The 10,000-nt window shown below is 39.3% G+C and overlaps 1 protein-coding gene across 2 annotated transcripts in view; it reads left to right on the top strand.

Annotated features, from left to right (window-relative positions):
* Nucleotides 1–9,838, top strand: part of LOC113801982 (galactosylceramide sulfotransferase) — a 15,451-nt gene extending 5,613 nt beyond the window's left edge. The window contains exons 4-7 of one of the 2 annotated variants that reach the window (XM_070115829.1): nucleotides 6,444–6,593; nucleotides 6,808–6,967; nucleotides 7,254–7,343; nucleotides 7,455–9,838. In XM_070115829.1, the coding sequence (XP_069971930.1) occupies nucleotides 6,444–6,593; nucleotides 6,808–6,967; nucleotides 7,254–7,343; nucleotides 7,455–8,096 (1,042 nt within the window). In that variant the 3' untranslated portion in view covers nucleotides 8,097–9,838. The remainder of the gene's footprint in view (nucleotides 1–6,443; nucleotides 6,594–6,807; nucleotides 6,968–7,253; nucleotides 7,344–7,454) is intronic. The other variant, XM_027352469.2, reaches the window with a different exon arrangement.
* Nucleotides 9,839–10,000: the final 162 nt, after the last annotated feature.

The following is a 10,000-nucleotide window of genomic DNA, read 5'->3' as shown; positions in this document are numbered from 1 at the left end:
GAGAGAGAGAGAGAGAGAGAGAGAGAGAGAGAGAGAGAGAGAGAGAGAGAGAGAGAGAGGGAGTGAGAGAGAGAGAGCGAGAGAGAAAAGAGAGAAAGAGCGAGAGAGAGTAGAGAGAGAGAGAGAGAGAGAGAGAGAGTAGAAGAGAGAGAGAGAGAGAGAGAGAGAGAGAGAGAGAGAGAGAGAGAGAGAGAGAGAGAGAGAGAGAGAGAGAGAGAGAGAGAGAGAGAGAGAGAGAGAGAGAGAGAGAGAGAGAGAGAGAGGAGAGAGAGAGAGAGAGAGGGGAGAGAGAGAGAGAGAGAGAGAGAGAGAGAGAGAGAGAGAGAGAGAGGGAGAGAGAGATAGAGGGAGAGAAGAGAGAGGAGAGAGAGAGGGAGAGAGAGGGAGAGAGAGAGAGAGTGAGAGAGAGAGAGAGAGAGAGAGAGAGAGAGAGAGAGAGAGAGAGAGAGAGAGAGAGAGAGAGAGAGAGTAGAGAGAGAGTAGAGAGAGAGAGAGAGAGAGAGAGAGAGAGAGAGAGAGAGAGAGAGAGAGAGAGAGAGAGAGAGAGAGAGAGAGAGAGAGGGAGAGAGAGAGAGAGAGAGAAGAGAGAGAGAGAGAGAGAGAGAGAGAGAGAGAGAGAGAGAGAGAGAGAGAGAGAGAGAGAGAGAGAGACGGGTAAACATAGATCTACTAGATGGTAAAGGATCTGTAAATCTGTCGCTTCACACTGACCTAAATATCAGGTAGTTGACTGTATAGTGCAGTATAATGTATTGCACTCATCCTCCCGTAACAGATATGAGCGCGCGCGCGCGCGCGCGTCTGTGTGTGTGTATTGTCCTTCAACTTCGAGGTTGAAGGTTGCATTCTGAATTTATCTGCATTCTGGAGATATCTGCTTCTTCGGTCGTCGGTTGGCTGTCTCTTGGCTGGGAGATATATTAATCTGCTTGTCTGTCTGTTTGTATTACTGGTCTATCTTCTCTTCTGTGTGTGTGTGTGTATGTGTGTGTGTGTGTGTGTGTGTGAATGTATGAATGTATTAATAGTATGCCCATATTACACAAGAAAGTACTCTATACATCGATATCAGAAACATTCATATTGCAAAAAAAAAAAAAAAAAAAAAAAACATCACCTACTCGAAACAGCAGATAAGATGAGGCAAGACAAAAACACACATTTGTTCATCAGTCTTCGATTTTGTTCATCATCTTAAGACTTAGAAGTAAAAGCCAAACACAGTCATCCATCTTGGTGTTCATTTCGTCCGAAGAAAATTCCCTTGACGGGGCTAAATTGCATTCCTGTTGCGTGTCATCTCCACTGCATTGCACGAGATCTCGTTGCCTCTCACAGGGTTCTTGAAGAAGTGTATGTTGTATTTTTATCGTTGGTGAATTGCACATCCCCTAAGTACAAGAGCAGTGGCACTCCGTGTTTTACTACATAGGTCTTGTCCCGGTCTATGGAGTAAATTAAATACTGTGCTTTCTATTTACCTGCATGACGTAATTACATAACCGTATACATGACACAGAAAAAGTATGTGATATTACTTCTTTTATGTATTGATCTTCAGGGTTCGCCGGTGCCCAAAGCTGGTGCCCAATTGACGTAACATCCTGAAATGGTACTGAGGTGGCTCTCGCATGAGCAGTACTCATTCATACAGCCATACACATTCCTCCCAGTGATATTTTCACTCTCTTGTCACCGTATTCACACGTCTGTAATTCTATGTAGTTATGTGTAATTATACTTGTTTGTACACTTGTGTTTGTTGGTCTCGCAACAATATACATGCTACAATTTTTGTATTTTTGTTTATATATGAGAATTATGTATTCTCCGCGTAAGATAAGAACTAAGGGCATGTCATAAAAAGACCTTGGATGAATTTTTTCACGCTTATCTGTATTATAATTCTGCTTGTGTTTCGTCCGTCCGTTCAATCGTCCGTTTTCACGCAAGATTTAGAGTTTACGGCCGAAAACGTATTTGAAGGTAGACTTGAAGTTCCTTGTGCCTGGAATCATATTCCACGGGCGGCTAGAAGTCAAACTATTTTGGGTTTGATTGACAACATTGACATCAATATATCACACGTGCGCGCGAAGACACACACACACACACACACACACACACACACACACACACACACACACACACACACACACACACACACACACACACACACACACACACACACACATTACGAATCTATGAGACTCTTTATCAATCTTATCATTACTGTTATAGTTGTCCTAAATGCCATTACTATTGTTGCTATCATCTTTATTATTATTATCATTATCATTATTATTATAGCTACTACTACTATTATTATTATCATTCTTCTACGAAGCAAGTACACTACATTGAAGTAGTTAGACTATCAGTTTATGTACTATATTATTTACAAGACCATCCGAGGGGGAGGTTAAGAAGGAGAGCAGGAGAAGGGGAAAGGGGGGGGGGGAGAAAGGGAGGGAAAGGGGGATTGAAGAGATAGGGATGATGGAGAAAGAGAAAAGGAAGGGACTTCAAGAGGGTATGGGAAAAGGGAGAGGGGGCTCAGAGAATAAAAAAAGGAGATGGGAGAGAGAGAGGGAAGGGAATAGGAGAGGGAGGGAAGGGGATGGGAGAGGGAGATCAGGAGATGGGAGAGAGAGGGAAGGGGATGGGAGAGGGAGATCAGGAGATGGGAGAGAGAGGGAAGGGGATGGGAGAGGGAGGGAAGGGGATGGGAGAGGGAGATCAGGAGATGGGAGAGAGAGGGAAGGGGATGGGAGAGGGAGGGCAGGGAATGGGAGAGGAAGGGAAGGGGATGGGAGAGGGAGATCAGGAGATGGGAGAGAGAGGGAAGGGGATGGGAGAGGGAGGGAAGGGGTAGCGGAAGAAGAGGAGAATTAGGGCAGAGCAGATGCTTTAGGGACCACACCCACCCCTCTTCAGCCCTTGGATAAAACATGAAGGTAAAACTGATATACAGATAATTTCATTTCAACTGCATGCCATCATGGGGATCATGTACATTGAGAATTCATGAATATGATTTCTTCATCAGTAAAACAATTTCAAATCGGAGATAATTATCTATAATATGAAAGAACATGAGCACGAAAGGTGGATAATCATATTGGTTCTGCCACATCTGCTCCATAGTTGTCAGAGACCAATGTTGGTCGTATTGCTATTAAGGGTTAAGATAGTATATCTTACGAAGATTTAAGAACTGTGTTCTAAGGCCTATTTTTCTCGCCCAATGAAGAATTGAAACAATTGGGACCATTTTGCTTTTCATTATAGGGTTAAAGGGCTGAAGTTTAATGAGATGACGGAAACGTAAATAAAAAAAAAAATAATGATAATAATAATAATGAGGTGACAGTAACGTTAAAAAAAGTTTGTTGATTGTATTGGCGCTGAGGAATGTCAAGTAAAGTACACCTCGTATGATCTGGTGTGATTTTCCATCGAGTAGATTATTTTAAGCTCCGAATCTAAAAATTCAGTATAGAACCTCAATGTCATCTACGTAGGTTCTTAAAGCAATGTTCATCCCTCGGAGTAGAGATGAACAGAGTGCAGAAGTGGTTCATTCTGTAAGTATATAACTTCCTCTCTTTAATCTTCAAAGTGGCAATGATATGTTATAATTTCTCAGGGTAATCGCCCTTGTGTCTCCGAAAGCTGTTGGATGATGGAGTCCCATTTCTCCTCCTTAATAGACAGCTGAAACTTGTGGAAAATTAGAAGCACAATTAATTCCACGGCTGTATCTTAATGCGATTCACTATCAATTGGGATGATTTATATTAGCATAATTTGTGTTATCATATCAGTCATAAGTATTCCGTTCTTATCAACATTATTAGTAGTACTGTTATCGTTGTTGATATTGTCATTATTATTATCATTTTGCCATTATAATAGTAATAATAATAATTATTATTATAATTTTTTTCCGTATTATTACTATTACTATTATTACTATTTATATCATCACAGCCATCATTATTATTATCATCATTATTAAGAAAAAAAATACGATTTTTTCTAGATGTAATATCAATACGAAGAAAGGGAGACTAGCTGTAAAGAACGAGCGATTGGCAGTGTCAGTTCTCAAGTACAGTGAGAATGACAGATGGTTGACAGATGACCTGGAAGGGGATGCTGATTGGAACTGACATGATTGGGTAGGAAAGGGAGGATTTGTCACTGTGATTGGGAAGGTGGGCAGGAGATCGTAAAGGCCCTATTACGCTAGCACTTTTTCCGTCATTTTTTTTTTTTTTTTTTTTTTTTTTGAGTTTCCGAATGAACTCCGTATGAAAATCATGTAAACAAACATGGCGCTATCGGAGTGAGGTCCCGGGTATCGCACGAACATTCTCATACATATTACGTTATTTTAAAGAAATGTGATGGTATATATTGTATATACGAACCTTCTAAAATATTAGCTTATGTTTACATTCACTCATCCTATCTAATTTATTAATAGGACAAGATCAACACGGAAATTAGTCAGACGGAAACGGTCGTAACCGTCTTGGTCTGGGAGGCGTTCCGTTTGTAGACGATCCTTGCGGAAAGTCTCAAATTCAGACGGAACCCCAGAAATTGACGGAAAAAGTGCCATAGGGCCTTAAGGCATACGATCAATAACAGTGTACACACGATAAATATTTTGCCCAGTAACCATTCTGGAGCCGATAATATATAGTACTGAATTATATTAGTCAGGTTCCTGTGCTGATATTCATAATAAAAATGAAGTGTTGGTAAATTGCCAATTGCCACTCCTTGGCAACTTCACATAACAAGCATTACCAGGTGTGGAGAACACTTACATTATGTTGACCTATCATTTGACCCAACTGTCATTTACCCTTTCCAAAGCCTTTTTTTCTACCTGTCTTATAATTTAAAGAATAAATAGAGGTCTACTTAAGCTGTCAACGGTATAGAAAAGAATGCATAGGGAACAATTAAGAAAAAAAAAAAACATCAAAATATGCTGCTTACTCTTTAGAGCAAGCACGCATAATATTTTGCTGCATCGACGGATATGTTAAGGTATGACTACCCTCCCAACCCCTTTATCTCGACCTGTCAGCCTCAACACTAAATAGCTCAGGTGTGGCGAACACGGGAAGGCATTTCAAGGTGACTCACTGTGAGGTCGCTGGACGGCGCTAATGGGCCGCGGTTCATTAACCACGAGGACGATTTAAGGGTCAAAATTGGCTTACACGAGATTTAGTGATATCAAAAATGAGCGACCTTATTGACTTTTGCAAACTCAACAAAATAAAAGGTTTGATTGGATTGGATAAATTAGAGAGTTTCAAGGGATGGCATTAGTAGGCATCTTTAAAAATAAATAAATAGATAAAAGGTATGAAAGTCATGTTAATCTTTTTCAAAATGATGAAAGTTTCCCATTTTTCTAGATGATCTACTGCCGGTTGTCATGCTCTGTATGTATAATGTAGTCACTAATGTACAGCTCCAACACGACTGCTCAGGTTCCACTCACTACCTCCCTTTGTAACCAATCAAAACACCCCCATAAGATTGAGGAAAAGACAGCGAAAATGTCTCCTACTTGATCGAGGACTGCCTTAGTTATTTAAAAGACTACCTGGACACCTAGGGATCTGCTGTGACATCCTGTGGCTGTGAGTCGGTCTTTAAGTCAAGTTTCTGTGAGGCAGCTTGATGCCCAAACAGTCTTTGCAAAACATTCTTAGTCACACTATTTACATGTTCATAATGTTGCCCTTGTTGATTCTGCAGCTACCATTCAACAGAAGGAGGAGCAAAAGGGAATTTTGTTGTTAGTTTTAAATGGAGTAAGAGAAAGGGATTAATCAAGTTAGCAAGACTGTGTGCCATATACATTAGGAGGGTCGAGACATTCGGAAAAACACATTTTATTAACCAATCTTTAGAAAGATAACATATCTCTACGTTTTCATTTCTCGACTAATACAATTTGTGGAGCTGATTTGCATGATTACCTAATATATTGAGGATCAGTATGTATTCGTATTTCACTGGGCCATGACTTGGCAATACTGTTATTAGAATTGATTTGTAAATTATTTTCTCCATTAATTGATTTCATTACTCCTTGTCATAAGAATACATACCATCAAATTCGTACACGGATAAGTGTTTTAACACTGATAAATCTCAACCTTAGCGAACAAACTGAATAAAATGGCCTAGGGTTTATTTGGCCCGTTGGCCAAAGTTTCGCAAACCTTGCATTAGATTATGCCTGTATGCTGTCCTAAGTGGCATGTGTGCAGAGATTGATCACAAGCTTCAATATTTCCAAAAGCTACTTAGCCCTGGCATATTAATTCACCGTGGATTACTCATCAATGATTTTTTTTAATGTGTATTGGTCAACATGAAAGCTAATGGAACACGTCTTTGTTCAGTGCCAATAATTCAAGAATGATGCAGTCGATGTCGTACGAACCTGCAAGAATACTAGAAGGCCCGTTGGAGTCTTGTGTTCCTCAAAATTCAGTGTACTTCCTCAAGACCCCAAAGTGCGCCTCTTCTACCATTTCACAGATTTTCATCGCGTGAGTAAATAAAGGGTATATAAAGATACATAGAACACAGGTATAGAGAATACAAGAAAGATCGGAGTGGGTAAGAGAAAATGTGAATGAGAGAAAATATTAAAAGGGATTGATATGAATGAGCGGAGGAGGAGAGTGAGTCCTATAGACAAAATAATATGCCATATTAGAAAATCCTGTTGCTTGGCTAACTGCATGGATATATTCCAAACAGATATGGAGTCAAACACGGCCTGACATTCGCCCTGCCTGTCCACTACACATTGGTACCTATATCTCCCAGGATTCTGCCGCCAGAGTATAATGCGTCCCCCGACGGTCGCCACAACATGGTCGTATCCCACATTCAGTTTAGTAAGGAAGGAGCAGAGCAGGTGAGTCTGTGTTCTCTTACTGACTCAGATGATGCATATCCCCATTTGCAAGCTAATAATGTTCATCCTCTGCCAAGTGATGCACACTTTAACTTGGTAAAACATTTTGTTTAATAATCTGTGTTTCCTGCACCCTTTTCTCCATTATGGAGAGATGTTTGAGTCTTTTCAAGTCAAGTCTAAAACAGAAGTTTGAGGACAATCAGTTTGTACTTATAATCAATTTATGATCTTCATCGATTGAACAGTATATGCTTACTCAAAGCCAATGGATTGATTTTTACAGGTGCTGAAAGTATCGGCCAAATATGTTGCAACTGTACGAAAACCAGCGTCTCGTTTTGAGTCCATGTGGTATTACGGAAATTATGAAAAGGTCAGTAAGGAAATGATCATTAGATACATTAGGCAGGTGTTCTTACTGTCATTTATACATAAACAGTTATACCTGGATTAATAAACTAAATGGACAAGTTCTCTTTTCCAGAGATTTCATTTGGATCTTACGACCTTCCTTATAGCGTCTAACCATACACCAAGGCATAAACAGAAATTCAATTTGATTGCCAATTATTTTGGAGTCAAGGACCCTCGCGATGACGTACCAGAAGGTGAAGTACTTAGCAAGGCGAGATGGCTCAATGAGACCTTCGACTTGGTGATGGTTGCTGAGAGGTTCGACGAGTCGCTGGTCCTCCTGAAGCACCTCATGTGCTGGAACACCGAGGACGTCGTTTACCTCAAGGCCAAGATTCGGAAGCCCACTTATAGGGCCAAGCTCTCGGAGGCGCAGAAGGAGAGGCTCCGGCAGCTGAACAGGCAGGATGTCATTCTGTACAAGTTCTTCAGGGAAATTTTCGAGGAGAAAGTCAAGGCCTTCGGCGAGGAGAGGATGCAGAGAGAGGTCGAGGAACTTCGCCATGCAAATGCTCAACTCACTAAAGACTGTGGAGCTAAACTCACGGGGTCAAGGGGGACTGTGAAAACCTGGGAAGTAACAAACAACTCAAGCATTTGTAAACTAATATCACAAAGTACATATAGTACTCAAAACCAACTGAAGGATAGACAAAGGATATGGGTCTCGAGCAATTTCACTTACGACTTGTTAACGTGGACATTCACTTAAGTGGAAGAGGGAATTTGGAGTAAATTGGGAAGAGGAGACCAGGGTCGGTATTCATTAAAGGCCTGTTCTTTTATTTTAATTTACGAATTGCAAATATGCTACATTTCAAACTTGACGCTGCTAATTAGAGCAATTAGTAAATAATTAGTACGAGACACTTAAATGATAATGCACTTTTTCAGTGTAAGTGTGTAGTGCTATTTGCTTTTTATTCATAGAACATTGACGGAAAAAACATAAAGGAGACGGTTCAGTTCACATTCGACAATTAGTGAAAAAGGATCTCGAAGTTTACTTATCATTTCTGATGTGGAATTACCTTCAACATATGTAGAGGACATGTTGGTGAGTCAAAGACAAATTTAAAGAGTTTAAGACAGATGAAGATATCTCAGATCACTTATCACAAGGAAACCTGGGAGTCCCTATTTAATTTACAGTCAAACTTTGAGTCGTTTCTGCATTTTGCAATTTTCCATTCACCTGCAGAAGGCTTAAGTTGTGCTCATGAATCACTGACGATTATAATTAAATATTTCATATGCTGAGGATAAAGGTGCATCATAAAAGATAGGGAAAATTGAAGCCTGCTCGTGCTTCATTGACAGACAAGCTTCTGTCATTTCTACTGTAATATTATATTATTATTATTATTATTATTTAATGGCGACGTGCTCCTTCATTGGTGATGCAAGGGAAACAAGCATAGAAGTGCCATGCTATTTTTAAGCATAATAAATGTGTAATATTATCGTAATATCAGTGAGATATATCGCAATTTTTAGTTCATTATCTTAATAGTTTTTCATTATAGGATTCGTATCGATAAAAAAAAAGTTCTAATTAGCAGCGTGGACTTTGATATAAAGCTATGTTTCACTAACACGTGGATACCTCAATGGAAACGATATCCCCCCCCCTCACAAAAGTTTAATGGAGCCCTCACACATTAATTTCATCTTATTAAACCCCTAATATTCTTTCACTTCTAATATTCTTATGTTATATCTCCTCTCCTGTAATTTATTCCTTTTGTGATCAAGGGAAATGTAATCATTGTTCAAATCATTTGTAAGTAAGCGAAAGGTTTGATGTATGAATTTGTATATATTGCATAATGTGATTCGTAATGTGAAGATGTATTTTCATGATGAGCAACCAGACTACGTCCTTAAGCATTTTACAGGCAATACTGTTTCTCTAGTGGGTTCGATGTTGTATATTTTTCTTAAACTGCTAAAATGTTTCAACGATTTATTTTATCGTCATTGTTAACTATCACTCATTAATTTTTTGTATTGTTCATATATATGAAGAATATTCTCGTGGAGATATCTGCGATGTTTACAAAGATAGGTCAGTTTACATTGGGTATTTAGAATCCCTTATTACAAACTTAGAAATACCTTTATCCGTAACTTTCATTTAACCGGTCCTCGGAGACAGAATGAAAATCATGTCTCACCCATGACAAGTCCTGGCAATGTTCCACTCACATATGTAGAGTAACATGAGCTGCCACCACCCATGGAAGAGCCATATGGAAACGTCCGTGTTTGCATTCATAGAAAATGATCTTTCGTGGTTACTTTAGTATTTGGAAGTGTTAAGTTTCAGTGTTATTCAGTGTGTAGATTAACTTAATATTTCGTTCCTCCAAATGTTATATCTAAATGTCTCATAGTATTTCATGTGCTATAGATCAGGTCTTCTTTATATTCATCAGTTCTTTATAGTAAACTTGGCAGGTGTAATATATTTTTTTAATTCCTTATTTGATATATATCATGGCACTTGGTCACTTGATTAGATGGTCATTTATGTTTCCTTACCCAAAGAGGGCACCACAAACCCTCACTCTTTATCACGAAAATCAGCACTTGGCACCAGTAGTTTTCAGGACA

Source organism: Penaeus vannamei, chromosome 38, assembly GCF_042767895.1.
Source record: "Penaeus vannamei isolate JL-2024 chromosome 38, ASM4276789v1, whole genome shotgun sequence".
Classification (NCBI taxonomy): Eukaryota; Metazoa; Arthropoda; class Malacostraca; order Decapoda; family Penaeidae; genus Penaeus; species Penaeus vannamei.
Note: the sequence above shows the minus strand (reverse complement) of the source record. Positions and strands in the feature narration are given on the sequence as shown.